This window comes from Pieris brassicae, chromosome 5 (assembly GCF_905147105.1).
Source record: "Pieris brassicae chromosome 5, ilPieBrab1.1, whole genome shotgun sequence".
Taxonomy (NCBI): domain Eukaryota; kingdom Metazoa; phylum Arthropoda; class Insecta; order Lepidoptera; family Pieridae; genus Pieris; species Pieris brassicae.
Window position 1 is genome coordinate 17,564,468 of NC_059669.1, and position 23,044 is coordinate 17,587,511.

The 23,044-nt window shown below is 34.3% G+C and overlaps 1 protein-coding gene across 3 annotated transcripts in view; it reads left to right on the forward strand.

Annotated features, from left to right (window-relative positions):
- The window catches only part of LOC123710423 (protein capicua homolog), a 36,958-nt gene that overhangs the window by 3,272 nt on the left and 10,642 nt on the right, over positions 1 to 23,044 (forward strand). For 2 of the 3 annotated variants that reach the window (XM_045662289.1, XM_045662290.1), the window contains exons 2-20: positions 3,023 to 3,149; positions 5,080 to 5,769; positions 6,281 to 6,439; positions 8,050 to 8,221; positions 9,148 to 9,247; positions 9,807 to 10,037; positions 11,482 to 11,621; positions 14,008 to 14,122; positions 14,429 to 14,528; positions 15,456 to 15,728; positions 16,116 to 16,427; positions 17,320 to 17,400; positions 18,801 to 18,891; positions 19,344 to 19,541; positions 19,750 to 19,895; positions 19,985 to 20,164; positions 20,393 to 20,494; positions 20,866 to 20,988; positions 22,172 to 22,329. In XM_045662289.1, the coding sequence (XP_045518245.1) occupies positions 3,054 to 3,149; positions 5,080 to 5,769; positions 6,281 to 6,439; positions 8,050 to 8,221; positions 9,148 to 9,247; positions 9,807 to 10,037; positions 11,482 to 11,621; positions 14,008 to 14,122; positions 14,429 to 14,528; positions 15,456 to 15,728; positions 16,116 to 16,427; positions 17,320 to 17,400; positions 18,801 to 18,891; positions 19,344 to 19,541; positions 19,750 to 19,895; positions 19,985 to 20,164; positions 20,393 to 20,494; positions 20,866 to 20,988; positions 22,172 to 22,329 (3,467 nt within the window). In that variant the 5' untranslated portion in view covers positions 3,023 to 3,053. The remainder of the gene's footprint in view (positions 1 to 3,022; positions 3,150 to 5,079; positions 5,770 to 6,280; positions 6,440 to 8,049; positions 8,222 to 9,147; positions 9,248 to 9,806; positions 10,038 to 11,481; positions 11,622 to 14,007; positions 14,123 to 14,428; positions 14,529 to 15,455; positions 15,729 to 16,115; positions 16,428 to 17,319; positions 17,401 to 18,800; positions 18,892 to 19,343; positions 19,542 to 19,749; positions 19,896 to 19,984; positions 20,165 to 20,392; positions 20,495 to 20,865; positions 20,989 to 22,171; positions 22,330 to 23,044) is intronic. The other variant, XM_045662291.1, reaches the window with a different exon arrangement.

A 23,044-nucleotide genomic window follows, 5' to 3' on the forward strand; every position in this document is an offset into this window, starting at 1 on the left:
TAGTAAGTCAAAGGAATTGTCATGTGCTTAGAATGTAAAGAGTATCACGTAGGTTGCTGTTCTCACTGTATGATACAATATTGAGAATGTCTAGGCTGTGCTCCGGAATCGGAAATCCGGGCTTAAGTGGCACTTCAATTTGATCAAAAATATTGGAAAAAAATGTACGTAATCTACATAAAGTATATTGATGCTGAGTGTAAATCGTATAGATATCTACTAATAAATAGCAAGTTTCTTGTATTAAAGTATTCTTACGAACAATCTCAAACTCAAAGTCTTCTGGGGCACAAATTTTATATTTTAGTTTGATAATTTTGCTGATTGTTGCGTTATTAAATTGCAAATCTGATATTAGCCTCTTGCATATACAGAATGTATTACTTATTGCCACTCTTGCCCATAGGACTGATTCTTTTACATTCACACCTTAGCACTCTCTATATTTGCAAACACTTCGACCATAAACAGTTCGCAACTCGGTAGCTATACAATCACCGTTTGATCAGGTATCCAGCCGTGTTAAATTAATAGACGACGTGACTGATGTCAGGTTCTAATCATCTATCTCATTCTTTCTAGTTCTTCCATAAAAACAAATTAGAATAATAGATAATTGTATGGTAAAGACAAAAACATATGCGCCAACCAGTAGAAGCGCTGGTTACGCGCCACACTAAGATTTCTCATACAAATAATTTACATGGACATCAGAATATTCGCTAGTATATATTATTATGTACTCTGATATACCTACTCATATTAGGTGAGGTGGCGTGGCTTTAGTGTGTGACTTGCGCCCAGAGTTCGTAGTATCAATATACTGTACGTAACACTCGCTCGTACAGTAAAGTAGAAACATCGCGAGGAAACCGGCATGTCTTAGATGCAAAGGTACTTACTTGTCTATTAGAAAAAAACAATTGATGAGGAAAATCTACAGAAATTTGAAGGTTGAAGGTTTCTTTTTAAAAGTATAAATATCACAACAACAAAAAGCCACAGAATGCAAAGATTTGTGAGTTGATAATCGTTATCGTTCTATAATTGAAAAGTTATTTTGAAATTTCCAGAAAATAGCTATACTTAAGTGTTATTTAAATTTTAATATACGGCTTTCTGGCTCCATATCCTTATCTCGTTAGAAACTTGTAAGTAGTATTTGACTAATGGGCTTTACTTTACTCGTATGTGGGATTCATAAACTACACTTAAAACAAGGTCGTTGGGATTGTGTATAAACATGTTTGAACTTGCCTTCGCTGTGAAGTAACTATGAGGAGGTAATTATGAGCTGAGTTCAGCTCCATGTTTTATTAATCTCTTTATGACGTCAGTTTGTGTTATGTGAGTGTAATAATTTTCGTTTATATATAGTTGCATAGGATATTATTACACAGATTTCTTGGTTACGTACCTAGTACTTTTTTTAAATGAAATGTGAAGCTTATTGGTACCTATAGTGTGATTCAAAGTGATGAATTAGTAAATAATTATTAGATTTCTTAGATTTATACAGCGTATATTAGTATACGATGACACAATAGCAACAGGAATACACAGTTGTAAAAGACAGTTAACCGTTATTATGAAAAAAAGAATATTATAATATATATTTATATATTATAATATTCTTTTTGGTCAAATTGTTTCCTTGATAAAAAATTAGGTACGTCTAAATTATACAGTCGGTGCTCGGACTATGTTTATTATAAATGAGAGTTACCCTAACAAAGCCATTCTACCAAGTTGCCAAATTTTTTTATATGAATTATGTACGATAGTTACGTAAATAAAACCATCGTTACTACTGTATTGTGACTATTACTCATCAGTCATCAGCAACGCGGACCGCTAACTGCAAAACAGTTTATATATTCAAATTGTTCAATAGTCACGGATATATGTTTCATTCACATTAAATTCACCTGTGTGAGACACACGTTTAACTAGTAATTTATTAAGTAACATTTTTTTTTTAAATTCCACTTTGAATTTAAATGAAGGAAGACAATTAAATAGTCATATTAACATAAGATAATTGTGGCTCGTATCTATATAACAGATTTTTATAAATCAATTTCATCGTGTTTCGTGAAACGGGTGAGGGTGCCCTAAAAGGTACAACGCGAAAATCCAAATACCATTGAACAATGTACGTATAATATTAATAACCACGCCCCATTGTCGGGAGTGAAAGAATAAAACAATTAGTGCTCAACTTAGCTCCAGGTTATTGATCGAAGCTATGTCTATTTCGATGTAAGCGAAAATAACCGTCGTAATGAATATTATTGCAACATTTGATTCATGTATTTGCAATATCTACGTTTAGTACACTACAATTTAAGAATTGGGCTCATTGATGCACAAAGCGTTTAGATTAAAGGAAATTTTACAATACGCATAGTGCAAAATTTCCTTTAATATGGAGCGAGAAGAATGCAATATAATTTCGATTTTAAAAGTCGGCTACGCACTCGTGAGCTGTTTGGCATTGAGAGTGTCTATGATACAATATCAGGTGAGCCTCCTGACCGTGTGGCCTATGTACTTTTTAAACAAAGTATAGAAGATTGAACCATTTTAAAGCCCGTAACAAGTTACGAATTAGTATATATATATACGAAACGATCAAATTTCTTGTAAATCAGAGTGATTTTATTAATAACGAGTTTAAATTGAGTAAAAAATCATGGCCCATTGTTGAATTACACCGTATAATATCGCTTATTAGAACTATTACTCATCGGTTTTCCTGGTATATTAAAGAACAAGTTTTGTCTTATGTTTAAGAGCATGTAATCTAGGTATAATCTTATATTATAGGTCAATTATATCACTGTGTTTAGATGTGTTTTACTAGTACTAATTTCGATAGTTAATAATCGTTAAGTAATAAGTCTCGCTAGCAAATGATGATAGTTTGTATGATTATATAAACAATTTGTATATCTCGAAGTATCAGAGATATTATACTGGTGTGTATGTGTTATAATATAAATAATCTTGATGTTTTCAGGCGCAATGAGTGAGCCGTGGTAGCGGCGGTGATGCAGCGCGCTCAGACGAGTGGCGCGGGCACGCAGCCGCCCAGCTCCACGCGGCATTACCGCGCGCACTCGCTTTACCCTGATATAGACGATCAGGTTATACCAATTAATTATTTATTTATAAGTAATCTTAAACCTACACATATACGTATTATATAAAAGAAAATACAAAGCCAAAACAGATTACATTGTTAAACAAAATATACGAAACAGAAAACATAAGTCAATTAAGTACATCAATAGATAATAAACTAGAACTGAAAAAAAGTAATTGTTACTACTGCTTCCTAAAATATTTTATAAAATATTACATCACACCCCCTTTTGTAAGGTAGAATATGGCAACTATAAACATACATTGATGGCTTTATCCTTCTTTATTGAATACGTGTATACGGTCCTCACGTTTTAAAAATCGCGCTGACTCATTGTGCGTCCATATAAAATATCTTAAAATTAACAGGAAATACCAGTGAAGTGAACTTCTTCAAATAGGAAGTTTGCGTTTGGGCGATATTTTATTAGAGAAAAAGAGTCATAATTTGTTACTACCCTCTTTTTCAAAACTCTGTAAACTTTAAAAATTATTGTTGTAAGTTATTGTTTGTTTTGTCCTAATTTACACTCGTTGGAAAGCAAATTAAAATCATCAACTGTGATCGAATGAAAATACTGATCGAATTTAATCTAATTGTTAGTTTAAGTAGGAAAAATAGAATACATTAGTATTGGTATTATATTGCCACATTTTGGTCAGATAATTCATTTCTTGTTGTATAGTATCATGAATATACTGACCATTTTTATATTTATTTATTCATTTAACAAACACATACATCTGTATACAATTAAAGTAAAAAAAATAAAACATAAAATTAACACATTGGATAAATCCACAAAAAGTTTCACTGATAAAAAATAAGATATAAAGCAAAACATGACTGCAGAATGTTATTTAAGTAGACAATACAATACAACATTTATAAATCAGGAGAACGACATACTAGTAGCTATAATATAGAAGAAAGATACAAGGCTTAGGACATTAATAGTTGTTTTAACCTATTCTTAAATGAAGCAGTAGAGCAGTGCGAAAAAAGATCGATATTAGTAGCAGAATCCAAAGTAGAACACATCCTATGAAGGGGCTCGCGGAAAGCAATGTTGTTTACTATTTTATATAAGAATTCCTTTGAATCAAATTTTAGGAATTCTTTATAAATTGCGTTATAAAGTATGGGGAATGTTCAGTCCGAGTATATAACCATTTGACCAAATATGGCTTAGATAGCGGATTATGTTCTATTAAGCAGGGGATTAAAAATATAGTTCAGAAACTTATTAATATGAAGCTATCTTCATGCCATGTGCCCTTGAGACCTATACTGTTATAGAATGTTTTGTGGTCTTCATAAAAAGGAGTTGAAGTACGCCTAGTGTGAGTCGTCGTTCACCGAAATAATTAATTTCATTTTAATTGTTTGATAATAGTTATGTCTTCTTAATAATTCTTGTATTTACAATTCCTTGAACGATATAATTATAATTACAAGAAATACCATTGCGATTGTGTGCTAACGTATAACGAAAACACTTGCCATTGGCAACTCTCGGTCTTGACCTCAGATTTCTTTATCCGATGCCTTTATTATTATTTATAGGTAAGTAGGTGATCAGCCTTTTGTGGTTCGAATGCACAACCTTTCGGTTTGAAGCTTCAAGCCACTATGCTAACACTGCTACATGCCAAATAATAATATAATGGAAGTTTGATAACTTTTTGTGTCACATTTCAATACTTGTTATTGAAGATCTTATCGTAAACTATTTTAAACGTGTTTACGTAATCGACATCTCTTCAATTCTCGTTACATTAGGTATATACATTTTTCCAACTTTTTCCGGTTAAAAATTGTTTTCTTTCAATGTGTAAAAGTTATGTTGACCAAAGACAATACTACTTTGTTATATTTTGTAATTATTCTTTATATCAAATAATATTCATTTAGAAATGTATTATTTTCAGATCCCAGCATCGGTGATTAGTAGCGTGGGAACAGTAAGTTTGTCACAATCAAGTACGAATCCAACCCCAAATATAACCATGGCAAATCCGACTACCCCCAATACCAACGGTACTCAGCCCGTTCAACAAACTCCGACGCAGGCACCCATACGCAATTTGCCGAAGAAACGGAAATTGGCGCCATCTGAACTTGAGGAGATAGAGAGGAATTGCATGAACAGCCTCCCTGAAAGGAATCTTAATATCCAAGTGTCAGCCCCGTCAGTGGAATATACGCCTACGACGTATCAGTCCATGCTCCAACCTTCGCCAATCGTGCGATCCTCACCGCACGAGATAAAACAAACAGAATACATATCTTATCCAAACATAGACTTATCCGAGTGGCGGGATCACAGAGTCCTAGCGAAGCAGCGCGGAATTTACACGCCGGGGGTCATTCGTCAAGCTGAGGGTTGTAAAGTGATAGTGGAATTGGATGGACAGGAAAATGAAGCGATTGAATATGTTAATGTGTTTGGTGCAAATAAGTATGACGTTATCAGTGATGCGAGTCCACAATTAAGTCACATATCTATCGGGTCCTCGTGTGTCGTTAGGACTGATGCTAGTCGGGACAGTGTGCAAAACGTGTTTGTGGAAGGTTACGTGTTCGAAATACACAATTCGCCTATCAGGATTCGTGTACAGGTACAAGACAATTTTTTATGGGTCTATTACAAAATTGAAAACAATAACAGAAAGAAAACAGAACGTGAAATTTCGATTGTATTGGAATCACAGATAGTCAAATATAATTATTTAATTTAATCAAATGGTAATTCGCGTAATGCTGATGGTTATCTTTAGGTTGGACATTCTTTTCATCGTATTATTGTAACCACGCTGAAAACAACTCGAAAAGGGTTTTATTAAAATAAGTTAGTGTAATAAGTTAAGATCCAGTCGATATTATTTAAAATATATACAACAATTTTATAATTGACAGTTGGGAACACAATCTCTATTTTATTCAAACACGCTATCAATGAACTTAAATACAATTTAGAAACGAATATATGACGAATTCTGTGTGACCAGCTCGTGCTCTTTTGACTAACTGTTTTTTTTGTTGTTGTTTAGTTTTACTGTAACTCCAACTTTGTGTTTTAAGCTATGTAAGAAGCAATACTCTCAGTTTTAACAATAATTTATTTTATAGGTCATTGACGGTGAAGGTATAAAGGACACGGTTGAAGTGAAAAGAGCGGATATCCGTCTCCTGCAGCCACCCTGGGCTGACGAGTTAGAAGACGCTGGTTCGCACGCGGCCATGATGCCCCAGCATTTGCGGATACATCCCGTTTCTACCTGTGTGCCGGTAAGTACCACATTGAGCATTCTGCCTTGGAAATTTCGCCTCACTGCATAAAATTATCACAAACAGACCAAGCCGAAATAAATTTTAGATTTTTTTGTTGACAAAGGTAACACATAGGTTTTATCTTATTTGTCACGAATTTTGACTCGTAATAAATTAATCGGTTAAAGTATATAAATTTTGAGAGATTCGCAGAAGTCGTTGCTAGACTTATTTCTACTAAAATGCATGCGAGATCTTGCCGCTATAAATCTGGTTAAGTTACGAGCACAAAAACATAAATAGCTGATCATAACCTTATTAATTATCTATATAGTTTGGATGCATTTGCCCATTATTGCTAACCACAAGGTTAAACCATATGTACATATTACGTAATGTGGTCTGTTATTATGACTTAAAAATAACTGGAGAATACGGGTTGTAAGTTTTGCATAGTATTAAAGATTTCCTTCAGTTATTATTAACTATATTCGTAACGTATTCCCGTGAATAAATTATTTTAAAATAAACTGCAAGTTTCATAACGTTTTAGTCGCATTTTTAATCGATAATTGTTGTTTTAATAGTAATACCAATGTTTTTATAAATCAGAAGAAATATTTTTAATTGATAGTTTCTTTTTTGACGTATCTTATCTGACTAAAAAAAAAAAAAAACATTATTATTATAAGGGATAAAATAACGATGAATAGCAACCCTATGAGCTTATCGGCATTCGTCAAATTACTGTACCCTGTAAATATAATATGTTGTGTGTGAACTTATAAATGACTTATTGTCATCGGGACCCACGTGAGTTGGATGGATGGATCGAAAGAACAAAGAGAATGGTAGTTATAAAATCAAATTCAAGGAAATAAACATATCGTTATGTATATAACACCAAAAACCCTGTCAGAATTAGAAAGTCAGAATACGAAATTCCACACGTATGACATCATCGTCGTTGGTTCCAGAACTGAGCGTGGAACCAGCTTCCCACTGAGGGAGCTTTCAAGTTCAATGTTCAATTTTCGATGATTCTTTAACCCCATGAAACGCGCCGTAACATTTCTGTATTCAATAGTAAAACGTTTCATGATCAACCCCAGTGAATCTTTATACCTAAAACTTACCATCATGAGGTCTAAAGTACTGGAAAGTGGAAAATAATATTAACAATAATGCGTAATTCAATCCCTGCCCCGCGTAACGTTTTACAAGAGGGACCCCCTCAAAATTCGTTGCGCAATACTTGAACGCTCCTTGAAGTATTTCCGAACCAATCCCACCTAAGTCGAATCGACCTAAGTCCTTCAAGAAATTAGTGTTTTAATTCTTAAAAGGCCGGAAACGCGCTTGCGAGCCTTCTGGCAATGAGAGTGTCCATGGGCGGCAGTATCACTTAACATCAGATGAGCCTCCTACCTCATTGCCTCCCGTTATATAAAAAATCTATGAGTTACATATTGTGTAAGAGGTGTTACTGTAATTATAATATGTAACATAGTATGAACTATATGAACTGTTAGGATTTTTTTCTGTTTTCTTCCCTTATTATCACTACACGACAAGAACAATATGAATTGTTTCGTATAACATATGTATGGTTTCTTCATAACTTCCAGTACTCCATGGGCGGTGGGGAGTTTGTCACGTCATCGCCTCTAGCTGGTGCAGGGCAAGTGGTGACAGTTGGTGCCCTCTCAAATGGTTCTAGGCCATTTGATGATTATGGAGAAAGTGACGATGACCTGCCAAGGGAGGATATCATGTTTCCGACTGATGCCTCACATATGGGTATGTTTTTTAAATTTTAAATACCTTTTAACTTAAGTGTAACCGCGATTTAAAAAAAAAATAATGGAGCTAAAGCCTTGTAAGTCTGGGCCCCAGATTTTTTAATGTGTTTCCTGATAAATGCCACCAGGCCAACACTGCTCCAGCTGCTTTAAAATACCATTAAATAGTTTTATTTATTTTGATATAGATCTAAAACATTTTAGACTGGTCTAAAATGTTCCGATCATTTATGATGATAAGTCATCCGTGGTAACTATTCTAGTACTAACAAAAAAAAATACTACATTGTTGTTATTCATACACCATAACTATCACGAATTAAACTTTGTACTCCGTCAATGATTCACAATGTCGAATTTATGTGTGTGTATAAAGGATAATTTCTGAAGTATAAATTCGTCTTAGAAAAACTATAGAATAAGGTGTCGTGTTGGTTAGGAATTTCTTATGGGTTTTTAGCATTAAATAAAACAAATTAGCACATATTAAGATATTTATAAACGCAACCTCAAACGATTAAACTAGAAAAAATTAAAACTAAAATATATTAAACTAAATCTTATCATTACCAGGAGGATTTTGGTCTTCCTACCAAACCTATTGTTTGTGGTAACGTTTACCACATAAACAAATGTGTTAATTTATCATTCAATAATGAACATCTAATTTTCAGGCGTTTCCCAATGCTAAAAAGGAAGAAAACATTTCAGATAGCTTCACAACAAAATAAAACCAAATCTTAAAATAATAATTAGAAAAAACAACCGCTCAACACAGATTTTTCCGAAATAATTCAAAATTATATATCACACTAGATTTATGTCTTTAAAGTGTCGCAAACACGGCAATTATCGCCCGTGCGTCTCGTTTTCTCCCTACCCTCCTATTATAAATTGTAATAATAATAATAATTGTATTTTTAGATTGCAGCAATAGTAAACGCAGCAGTCTCCAAAGCCGAGGAAGTACATCGAGTCTCATTGAGGGGAGCCTTACTCCGCGATCTCAACCGCCTACACCCAGGTAATTATAAACCTCTAGGGACGTGTGAGGGATTTCTACTGATTAGCAGTTTTTTAAAGTAAAAGTACGGCTTGTTATGAATTGTTGTTGGTGTGTATGCTTTCTTTTACTAGATTGATATAACGTGTACATTTAACGATTATAAAGAGTGGCGGAAAGTTTCTTGCCAGTTTTTCTTGCCCGCTCTACGCCCTTGACGTGCGAACTGGTAGTAAATGTAAATATACAATTAATTTGACATCTTTTTGAGGTTCATAAGTGTACTTGTTTACCTATATGAATAAAGATATGTAGAGTTTGAGTTTAAAAACTAAATTTAGATTTTAAAAATATATTGTCTTTTGACGTACGGGAACCGTATTTCTTAGGGAGCTTAGTCTCGTCCCGGGATATCTATGTTAGGACCTCCAGGTTAACTGGATAAATAAACAAAATTAAGAAGTAATACGACCGGCTATATATACTCAAGTTAAGTAATAATTAAAAAAACTTGCTTGATTAGTAATGCTATTAAAATACTTATATTCCACGTTCTCAATATTTCTTCTTCTTCTTGCAGATCTCAAGCAGCAACGCCACACAAGTACAAGAAGGGCGATGTTGTATCCACACCAACGGGTATTCGTAAGAAGTTTAACGGGAAGCAATGGAGGCGGCTTTGTTCAAAGGACGGCTGCACAAAGGAGAGTCAGCGCCGCGGCTTTTGTTCCCGCCATCTATCGTTGCGAGGTGTACCTAGATCCTCCAATACGCCGCTTGCGCAGGGCGCCACACATACGCCCCAACAGAGGTTAGTTTTCAAAAAATTTTCATTTTGTTGCTTATTTTAACTCACTTTAAAAAAGAGCTTAGGCTAGTTGTGTTGACTAGAAATATATATTGGATAATATTATTTATTTAGGATTCTAAGCAGGAAGCTATGCGCTAGGTTTGTACGTTAAGCCTCAGTTTTCTTGGAAAGTAAAAGTTCTATCGGGATGGTCTGATTTTGATTTTATGGATATTATTAACTAAGTTTTACAGATATATGAGAAAATTGGGATATTACTTAAAATCCATTTTCAGATGAAAAAAAATGTATTTATTTATTCAAACTCAAAATAACTTTATACATATAGGTAAACAAGTATACTTATTAACGTCAGAAAAGATGTGAAATTAATTGTAAATTTACATTTACTATCAGTTCGCAAGTCAAGGGCGTAGAGCGGGCAAGAAGAACTGGCAATAAACTTTCCGCCATTCTTTTTAATCGCTAAGTTTTAAGTCATACAAATTGTTTGAACTGGAACAAATCAATCCCAAGGATTAGGATCATTAAAATATTCGTCAAATTTATAAATAGCTTTATTGATTAATTTACGTTTAACGAGAGGTTTAAATTTGTTCAGTAATAATTCTCTAATTTCGTTTGGTAGTTTGTTGTAAAAACGAATACAATTTCCATATAAATGGTTTATCTTCTGAATCCTGGTTCGTCGTACACTCAAAATTCAGAAGATTTACAGCATAATACAGAAATAGATGTAACATTGTGAGCCAATTAAAAATCTTCACTTAAATAAGAAGGGAAACATGCCAAGTATTTTGGTTGTACAACAAAAAGAAAAAAACAGAATTTACTTTATTTGTCAATTAAAGGTTACGAAGTACATTCATCATAATCGAAATAATATTGTGTCAGAGCTCTCCTTGCTGTCACCACACTCGTGGCGTATATACCTGTTGTGCTTGTGCATAATGTTAACTGGTATTTTATGTCGGTTTCATCTTTTTTTAAATAATTTTATTAAATTGGCCATAAGGACCCTTGGACCCTTGAAATCGTTTTAATAATTACTTAATTCTCGGTAGCTGAAGTGGAAATTTTTATGTGTATATGCATGGTCATGGTCATAAATATCAATCGAATTTTCTATTACTAGGTTAAGGGTAGGAAGAATTGCATACCAAAGTAAAGTAACAACACGGCATATACTTATAGTATATCAACACGCACACATCAATTACATTAGAACATAATATATCAAAGGAAAAAAACTAAACAAACAACCACAAAAAAATAACTAAAACTAAAAGATAAAAAAATAACAATAATAGTAATAAACAAACATAATGAAAACTTAAACAACTTTAAGAGCCTGCAAAACAAAGTTACAGTTAGTTGGTAGACTGTTGTTGTTGCGCATAGTTGCGTTACGTACGTCTATAAATATTTTTTATTCGTATTTCAGAAGTAGCAGTAAATCATTATCGTCGAGTGGTACCGGGATCGAAGGGGACGAAACATCTCGTGAGTCAGACACAACTCCGCCTAACTATCGCGTTGCTGGGCGCTTTGACCCCGACGAAACCGAGGCCGCTAATATGCTGGGTGAGTTTTAAACAATACTTCCTAGCAATGTTGGCCTAGTGACTGCAGCGTGCGAGTCTTATCCGTAGGGTCGTAGGTTCCATCCCTGGCTGTGTACCAGTGAACTTTGTCTATGTGCATTAACACTCGTGCGATGAAGGAAAAAATTAGGTAACCGCCTTTAGACTTAAAAAGTCGACGGTGTGTGTCAGGCATAGCAAGTTGGTTACCTACATGTCTTTTAGACTGTCTGTGAGGCCTAGACATAGAAGGTTGTTGCGCGATTGGTATAAATCTTTCCTAAAATAAATAATATTTATATATATATATTGTTAATATATGTAATCTGTTTTGGTTTTCTGTCTTGATTAAGTGATTTGTTTTATAATGTTTATGTTAGGTGTAAGATTACTAGTATAGAATAAATAAAATAAAATAATGAAAAATTCATTTTGTGTTTACGCTGTTTATTTGAGTCGTTTCATTATGTCTCAAATGCAAACGGTAAATATTTTTTTGAACTCAGTTTTAAATAACTGTTAAACTCTGTATTTCTCTCGATACCTCATTATAACAATATCTAATTGGCCACTTTTATCCGTCTTATTGTATCAAGCTATAAATTTAAGAAATGTACTAAAGAAAAGCTGTGTAAAAAGGCTTACCACGTTAACTTTGTAACGATCATCTAGTTGATAAAGGAGCCTGGGACTAGTGCTAGACAGGCTACTTCTAATTAATTAAGTGTTGTTTGATGATTTGATATTTTAAAAGAGTACCGAGAGCTTTTCTCTCGGCCTACATCCTCTGTCTTCTTTGCCGATGAGTCGGGATGTCTACATATTTAAATTTAATGACGTGGAATAAGTGATATTTGTGTCTTCTGTTCCATAATAAACATATTTTATTATAATACTTTTGACTGAATAAAGTTTTTTCCTACAATAAAGTTCGCAAAAAAGAGTACGATTTTACATTAATTACAATCTAGCCTATACAATAATTATGGCTAATAAGTAATATTATGTTGACTTAATTTTCTACAATACCAATGAATAGCTTAAACTAATAGTCATAAAAGTCTTAATGTCCTATGATGTTTTGACACTATTTTCGTGTGTCTACCGCACTTGCACTTATAATCACTACACTAGGCTTATTAACTTAATTAAGAATACCAAGCTTGTTCTGTACAAAACTCTGCTGCGACCAGTGCTCACTTATGGTTCTGGAACCCCTTAGCAAGAAAGACGAGATTTCTTTCCTTATTTTCGAGCGGAAGATTCTTCAAAGAATCTGGTCTTGTTTGCGACGACGGTGTTTGGTGTATTTGCTACATCCTAGACGACGCCAACATCATCCAATTTATGAAGATCAACAGGCTCAAGTGGCTGGGATATGTGCACCGAATGGCGTACCACAGAACCCCAAGGTCCTTACTGAACTCACAACAACCACAACCTCGACACAATAGGGGTTCGCAATTGGAAGCGAGAAGCTCTGGATAGATTGCGATGGCGTAGTGTACTTGAGGAGGCTGAGGCCCACAAAGGGCTGTATAACCCCTAACAAAACCAAACATAACTACGTAATACTAAATGATTACAATCTTCTTTTATTATATATATGTACTAGATATATTCGCAATAAATACCTGATATACTTGTAAAGATCACGCATGTGCTCTCCCTTAATAGTGATTGCGACCCCGACTTTGAGTCTTTATACCGCGCAATACCAAATGGGAGATTTTGCGTGAAATGCTATCGTGGGATTTAAGTTGTTTCGGTGCTAAATCACCCTTTTTATGTTGACAATACTGTTTATGTCATTAAAGTTCGATCGAAAAAAAATATTTTTGTTAATAAGTGAAATGAATAATAGTTTGCAAAACTGCCATGCCGATTCTCTTTCAGCTTTTTTAGGTCTGGGCCTCAGATTTCTGTATCTGTTTCATGATCTACTTGCCTATTCAATTCACAAATGAATTGAATAGGCAAGTAGGTGATCAGCCTTCTGTGCCCGACACACACCGTCGACTTTTCGGGTCTAAGACAAGCCGGTTTCCTCACGACGTTTTCCTTCACCGTTCGAGCTAAAGTTAAATGCGCACATAGAAAGAAAATCCATTGGTGCACAGCCGGGGATCGAACCTACGACCTCAGGGATGAGAGTTGCACGCTGAAGCCACTAGGCCAACACTGCTCTTTCAGCTATTTACGGAAGGATATAAAGCTGGCATTTGTGTACGACAGACGGACAAAAGTTGCCTCGTTTAGATTTGATTATATTAAGTTTTAAACATATTATAATAATAATAATAAGAAAAAAAGGCTTATTATTATTTCAACATATTATTTCCGAATAATAATAATATTTTACTTTAGTTTAAAATTTGTTTGTTCAGTTTCCCTGGGCAGTTCTCGCTCAGGCAGTCCGGGAGCGTCTCCAGTAGGCGATAACGTTTTCGTCCCAATTTCCTCACCACAACCGCCTGCAGCGCCTCCACACCATCTTATACGGTAATGTATTTATACACTTTTACACGATTTAAACAAGGCAAATTATGTATTATTTATATTTTCATAAATTTACATGTTTTATTCTTCTTTTGGTATTAATAAAATATTTATAATTTTAATTTATTAAGTTATTATAACCATCAAAAAGCATCTTTTGAAATTTAGTCACAGACTTAAAACAATTTCTAAGGAGAATCACTGAAATCATAAGTTTTGTGAATTTGAATCATGACTAACTTATTTTAAGTCTAAAAAGTTATGATTATTTAAAAGCGTGCATGTATTGTATATTTTTTTATTTTACAGGCCCGAGTTGGTGCGTCCAGGCAGAATGAGTTCGCCAGCCGGTATCGCCACAAGTGTTATTAGACTATCTCCAGCTCCTACTTACCATTATCAATATCAGGTAATTTCAATTTATTTGTCAAGTTTTAACATAGTAACATGTTGGTTATCAATGCGTTATATCTTCCACATAAGATTTTTTGTAAATTAAATATAAATAATTTAGGTATATAATTAGGTAATTCTATCTTAATTTTGAATGTGAACCATATATGCGTTTAAATCCAGACGCTTATTCATTTTTCATTTTTAACCATCAAAATACGCCAATACAAAAGTATATTTTGTGTAAAATACACTTTGACTCAATGTATTTATGTAGCTTTATTCAAAGTCAAAGTCAAAAATCATTGATTCATATAGGTAACACAATGTACAGTTATGAACGTCAAATAAAAAGAAATACACATTAAATGCTTTACATTTACTGCCAGTTCTCAAATCAAGGGCGAAACGAACGTAGAACGGAAGAAAAGAACTTGCAATAACCTCTCCGCCACTCTTTTTAATCGCCATTTTTTTTGTATTACACAACATTTGTTAGGAGCTGCAACCATTACACCATGTTCCACATGACATCTTAAGAAATAAATAATAATAAAATAAATTTAAAACAAAGATTTGTCTCAGATTGTCAAAGATCCTCTATCAACAGGAGGCATGGTGGAATAGGAGCACGCACTTACATTCTCGTGGGAACAACACTCAAATACATAGTCGAAATAACTAACATCACCGCATACACGAATTCAAGTACGGCCAGTCACCACAAGTAGCACCCGTTCACGAGTATGACGCATGGTCAGCCATCGGCCCCCTTGCCATATTTTAGGGAGAGAGACAACCCGACGCATGGACACGGCCAATGAAAATGTGAAATTCACAAGAATTTAAATAAAAAAAAAGTCTCTTAAAACAAGGGCGTAGGCGCTAAACCTTTTCATAAGTTTATATTTATTTAATAAACCAATATTAAAACTTATTTCAGGAGCGGAACGGCCCAAACCAATCCACCCAATCGAATATTATAAGTATACAGTCATCCGGTATCAATATACCCAGCAGTATACAGTCAAACTTCACACCGCCCCTGAATTCGACCCCGAATCACTCTATTTCAATCAGTATGAACCAAAGTTTGTCAAATATAAGAAAAGATGAACCACACAATTTGGTCTTGCAAAGAAGTATTCCGGCAAATGGCATGGACATAGACATGTATCGGGGTCAACATTTGAGGAATGGATTGCATGATATTCAGGTGAAAAATTAAAACAACACTTAACAATTTTTACAGAAATTAAACTAAAATATTAAAATATGTGAATACTCCTAAGGACAAACAAACAAACCAACTCGCGATAAAAAAGGAAATTCAAGAGGATACCCATTCTTCAAAGGCCGGCAGCGCGTTTGCGAGCCTTCTGGCATTGCTAGTATCCATGGCAGGTGGTATCACTTAACATTAGATGAGCTTCCTGCCCGTTTGCCTCCTGTAACAAAAAAAAATTATTTCACCGAGAATCGAACACAAGACGTTATGCCAATATAGTTGTTTTTTAATTAATGTAAATTCGTAATCGTCTTAATTGAGAGAGGCATGATAAAAATTATGTAAATCATAATAAAAAAGTGAATTTGATTTCAGTATCGACGCGAAGAGATGACGTCGCCGGGTAACCATGAAAATTTTCAGAATAGACGAGTCTCGGAGTACGACGACGACGATCACTCCGTCCCACAAACGGATGGTCACCGTGCTGACCCACGTCCCATAGAACTCTCCGAGGCTCGAATGGACGAGAAGAGAATTGTCAAACCGGCCCCTTTACAGGCGCGTCTCGTGTCCCTGCTGGACACAGATTCAAGGGATTCGGTGAAACGTTACTACGTGATACCGCAGAACAGTATCGAGAAGAAAATCGTGCTGATTAAGAACGAGCCGACGGAAACTATGCAAGTAAGTTTATTATTATTATGTACATAAACACACTATCAGCTTAATAAGCTGATAGCTTAATAAGCTGATAGTGTGTGTATATTTGGAGAAACTATCCAACCTATTTTTAAAAGAGTTCAAAGAGGGTTTACTAATTACACTTTCCGGAAGCCTATTCTAGTCGGCCACTACTCGGATTGGAAGAAAGTTCTTTAGGGAATTTGTGTTATATTGAGTGGTCTTCAGTTTTTAAGAACTACCCCTCAAATGTGTATTTTAATTTTAAAGAAGAGCTTCTCAATTCCTGGAACAGTATAGTGGCCTGTGAGGATTTTATAGGTTTCAATGAGATTTCCTCTTAATCGCCTACTTCCTACATCAGTAAGGTCGAGTGCTTTCAGAAGCTCATTATAAGATTTGTTACTAATTGACCTGATCATTTTCGTGGCTTTTCTTTGAACCCTTTCAAGCATACTAATATCATTTAGTTATAATTTTTATTTTTATTGTACAGACTGACCTCTTTCAGACTTATTTTTCCTTCCTGCTTTGATTTTTTAAGACTTAGAAGTATTTCCAAAGTTCTTATCTTTAACACGAACGTATGTTACAACGTTAAAGTAATTAAATAACAATACCGAGCATTGCCTAGGTTTGATGGAACCATCTATAAATATGGTAGTAATTGATGACAGTTTTCACTAATATATAATATACGGGCAGTGCTTATGTACGCAAGGCGATGCTTATCGTACTTAGCATCTACTCATTATCCTAAGAATTACTCAATCGTAGGTTTCATTAGCTCTTGGTCTATAGGAATTGTCTCTAAATAAGCCAGGCTTTTTAAAATAAATATGCTTAAACTTAGTCCATGCAACTAGATGTACTGTTAAGTCATGTCTGGTTACAGATAGATCACAAAGCGCATCAGCTAGCAATGCCGCTTAACGAGCCCGAGTCCGAACCAAGGGGACTAGACAATTGCGACCATGTACGTATTTAACATAACATAGTATTGTCTTAAGAGAAACACTTTTTGAACGGATTAAAGCTATGTATTATTGTCACCGTGAACACGCACGCTGAAAAGCACGCGAAACGTCGGAAAAAATATTATTTAGAATCATGTAAATAATTATAAGTTTTTAATAATAATACATAGCTTTAATCCGTTCAAAAAGTTTTTTTCATAACATAACATTTCATTTATTTCCAACAAAACACACACACAGAAACACATAAAATAACAATAATCAAAGAGTATAATAAATAATAGAGAGATAACAATTTTTTTTAAGAAAAAGGTTTAATTGTGTAATGCGTGTGTGCTGTTGTTGTAATTGTCCCTGGCTCAGCATTAGGCTGAGGAGCAGAGTTGTTCCACAGCGCTGATCATTCTGCCAGACACCACAGCAGCTACTTTGCGCCTCAGTCGTAAAAAATAAATAAGAATCTAATACTCAGTAAAAATAAATAATAATAGTATTAAAGTATTTCAGCATTTTTGTGATTTTTTATTAGACGTTGTTACTGAAAATAATATAATTGAACTGTGTTGTCTGTTGTCACTGCATTGACATAATTTGTATGAGCCTATCTCCCATCTACGTATACGTACATATATACACTCGCGAGCCCACTGGCATTGAGTATCCATGGGCGGCGGTATCACTTAACATCAGGTAAGCCTCCTGCCCGTTTGCCCCCGGGTTTATATTTTATTGGATAAAACAGATTAATCTTATTTTTAAAAGTTATAATTAAACCCCCGTTATCTAAGCTCAGTTAACTCTTAACATATATCTTGATATGTTAGTGAGTAAGCTGTAGTATTTTTGAAATAAATGTGAAATTAATGATTTTATTATCATTTATTTTTGAAGTATGTTTATGCTTGTAAAAAACAATTTTACACATGAAAATGATTTTTCAACGTCTACAGATGTAACTGGCAAGAACTAGTGTTTTGTAATACTCTTTGTAGCTTTTGTTTACAATACTTTTATCAATTTAAACTTACTTATATTGTAAAAAAAAACATGGAAAATATTTTTTCGAGTAATGAAGCAACATCACTATTTTTATTCGTCCCCATACTGAGCGTTAGCTAACGTCTAGTTATTTATTTATTACAGAAATACATACATACATTATACAGACTATGCCAATACGATAATGTCGAGAAACATTAAATAATTAAAATACGTATATAATATTAAACACATCATTTACACAATTCACTCTGCGAACATATAAATATATCGATAGTGTCATTATATTATAATTCAAATTAAACGTTTGACCATTGTTATTGTTTGACCCATATAAAATGCCTTTTAGTTTATATTTATTTTTTAAAATGTAAATCTGAAAAATTTATTTGATATGCAGGTAAATAATGTGAATAGTAGTGCAGTTATCGTCCACCCCAGTCAGCTGTTACCCGTATTACCAGCTCCTAACCCACACACAGCTATCATTGGTAAGTAAAAAGTAGTTTTACGTTGTACTTTGGATTTTTACATGAGTTAAAAATGTATCTTTAATATTCGTTGAAAGCTTTCGATATATTTTTAAACATCAAATTAACTTTATATTTCATTGTGAAATTGACTATTATTCTAATCTTATTTTTGTACTAATGAAAAGTGTAAGTAAAATATAAAGACAGGTATTTTTTTGGAGATATTATTATTTGATATTTGAACACAAGATGAAGACGTCACGTGTCCTAAAAAAACTTGGTTTGTTTATGTTTCGGACATTGGAATAATTCTAAATGAACATTTAAAAAAAGATTTTAATAACCCGTAAATTAATAAGTAATTGTTCTTTCGCAACACAGTAGAATTAGTGTTGTTTGTTTAGTAGAACTGAATAATGGTATTAGTACGAACAATGGTGACGGTAACAAATGTATTTATATTGTCACAGTATCCACAAGTGGGGTCAATGGCAGCGTGTTTCCCTGGCAGTCCCTAGTGCCCCTACTGCGTGCGGCGTCTCCTCCTGCCGCGGCGCCCGCGCAACCCCCTTCGCCCCGGACACCCCGCACCCCTCATACACCTCATACCCCACATACACCGCACACGCCGCATATTAAGAGTGAGGAAATCAAGGCTGAAAGTAACGGTGAGTTGCCAATATTTGAATAATTTTGTCTGCTTAAAGTATACTAAGTAAAAGAGATATGCTTTAGGAATTTTTATTGATAACACTTTTGTATTGACAAAGATATTAATGGAGTCAAGCTGATTATAATTTTTTTTTTTACAATTTTTATGTAATAAGTTTCTAAAGACCCTTTATCAGCTCGTAAAAAGTACGTTCAATGCTTAAGTTACAGATACCGCAACATCGATGTGTACAGACGAAGACGATGAAGTATTTGAATGTGAAGACAATACTCCGAATTGTGGTGATAATACTAACAATCGCCGAACGCAGAGCCTGTCTTCTCTCAGTCAGCCTGGAGGACCAGAAAAGGTTTGTTTTCGCATTGCCATGGTGACAAATATGTATGTTTCTAATACACTTGTAATAAAATGTTGCTCAAGTTTGCTTTCTTATTCCAGAAAGAACGTCGCATCCGCCGTCCAATGAACGCGTTTATGATATTCTCTAAACGGCATCGCCAAGTGGTCCATCAGTTACATCCCAATCAGGATAATCGTACTGTTAGCAAGATTTTGGGAGAGTGGTGGTATGCCCTCAAACCTGATGAGAAGCAGAAGTATAATGAACTCGCTAGTGAGGTGAGTCTGCGTAAAAATTGTAACGACTAAATTAATGTATTGCGTTATATATCATATAACTTAAAAAAATTGGTCCTTCGAGCCAGATTCGACACGGTAAAACATCTGTTATCTCGAATCTTGCTGACTAACAAAATATGGAAAATATTAAATATTGTATAAATATCAATAATTTCGATAACCTTGGGAGGTCAGTCGAAGTATTGAATCTAATTCCTTTTTTTACAGGTTAAGGAAGCACATTTCAAAGCACATCCTGAATGGAAGTGGTGTAACAAAGATCGTCGTAAATCTTCAAGCAGCAGGGATCCCACGGGTTCTATGCCACAGGTATGTGATTAAGTTAAATGATTAAGCATTATTTTCCTTAAAAATCGCATATTATTAAATTTTGAATTGATATTTTTATAGACTTATTTTTGGTCTGAAATAAACGTATTCTCAATTGATCTCCGAGTTACCATCGCCATTAAAACTAAATTATTTTATGTATTCGTCTATTTCATATATTCATAATAACATGCGATTATGATTCATGTAAAAACTGCAGTCAAGCAGGTCAAGGTTACAAAAATATTTCACATAGTGATATCATATATATATAAGTAAAAATAGGTTGCTATTAACAATACGTGAATATGTTACTTAATTTTGGTAACACCTTAAGTTTTTTGGATATAATATTTTATTCATATCAACAGAGTCCTCGAACGCCGTCTGATGTAATGGCCAGTGGTTTGCCGTCTAGTGGACCTGACAATACTATGAATACTAACTCATACACTCACATCGCATCGCCTCAACTTAGCGACGATGAACCTATGGTAATTTTCTTTTATTTAAATAAAGTTATAAAAAAAATCATGAAGTTCTGTGACGGTTATTGGAGGAATGTTCAAATAAATGAAACACTTTGTTACTAAGCTAACTAAATTTGACGCATTACGAACTGAGGCTTCGGGTTATAAATCATATTTATCTGTCTGTCTCGCTCACACTTAGAGGTCTTATAAAGAGGTATAGTGACGTGCGTAAGAATTATAGAGGTACGATCGATATGAGTTATTTTAAGTATTAATAGGTTTTTTTTTAATTCGACGTAATCATAGAGATACTGTATACTGAACTGTTTTTTTCTAGAGATATTTCTTAGTTCTTCGAAAATCGCATCCGTGTCTTCCCTATCTGTGTCATTTTCTTGTAGGTTAATTATCAGGGACGGTGCTTGATCTCTTAAAATTGTTTTCCTTAAGTCCTTATCCAGAACCCGCGTGGCTAATTATGGATTAATGGGCTGCAGTGCGTGACATTTAACCGACGATTATGTTTAAAATGCGTCGACTATACCAACTGTCTTTAATCGTTAAAAAACTGTAACGAGTTATTTATGGGTTCATAAAACTGAGTGACACATGTGTAACGAATGTAAGTCATGTCGGAAACGAAAATGTTATGTTAGAATGTATGAAAAACGAAAGACCTCATTTGTTACTACCAAAGTCAACATTTTTGAATTTATTAATTTGTATTTTTGAATTATTAACTAACATATATGTCAGAGATTACGTAATAAACGACAACATTCGTTTTATTAGAATGGCAACATCACGAAAACTTACAGGTTGTGAATGTGTTTAAGTCAATTTGTCAGTAGTGCGTAGAATCGATCGTTGAGTTCACATGGTAGTAGCTATCTGATCTGATGTTTAAATATTAAGTTACATAATGTCGAACGACGGTAGAAACACTAATTTTGCAATTATTAATCGCGTTGAATCTGCGACATATATATGTAACCTAACTAACATAACATTATAAAGCTCATTGTATAATAATTATGATAACCTAAAAATTATGACAAGCTTCTATATAATTCGTTAATTATTGAAACTATTTGATGGAAATATTTAGGTAATCCGTTCCAAAATATTTAAGCTTGCAATTAATCCTATTATATAATATAATAAAAAATAACACTATTTTTTACTTATTTATATTTATTTATAGGTAACCCATACTACAGAAGAGCCTCCACAAGCCAGTGGAAATGAGATGGACCTGAAGTGCGGAGAGAAAGTCAACGATTCGGATTCTGAGGGCATCGAGGCGAGAGAATATTTGACGCATCATGACCACACAAGGCGGCCTAAGGCTATCAAGGCTAGGTAGGGTAATTTATACCGAAACCTCTATAGAAAATCAGTTTCATTGTGCTATAACTTGTCTGGTCATGCAAATAATTACAAGTACATGGTACTCGATGAATGGTTTGGCTAGAAATAAATAAAATCTTACCTAACAAATTTTAAATAATGTTTACGCCATAGATAAAAAATGTCCTTTGAAGCAGGTTATAATATTACATCAGGCTTCGACCCAATTAACACGACACCGCAGGCCATAGCTTTTTATAAATATATGTGTGTAAGGCACTATTAAACACGAAGACACATTTTCAACACAGTCTTGCTTACTCTGTAACTTTCGATGTTTTTGTACCATTTCGATATTTGCGTGATTGCATGGTACAAAAACTTATTACTAGGACGCCATTGGAACTAAGTTCAGATACCGACAAACTTCTTGAGCATTAAACAAGGGAGTGGGGGAAAGTTTGCGCATCGCATTAAAAGGCGGGCAACGCACTCGCGAGTCCTCTGGCATTGAGAGTGTCCATGGGTGGCGGTATCACATAACATCAACCTCCTGCACGTTAGATCCCTGTTCTATAAAAACAAAAAAAAAACGTACACCGCGCGGGACACAAACGTCAACTGATTTACCAATCACGCGATCGACACGTCACTCAAAGTGATACCTAAAAATCGCTTCTGGGCAGGCAAGGACATTTGTTCAAGATGTTTGCCGGTACCTATAAGG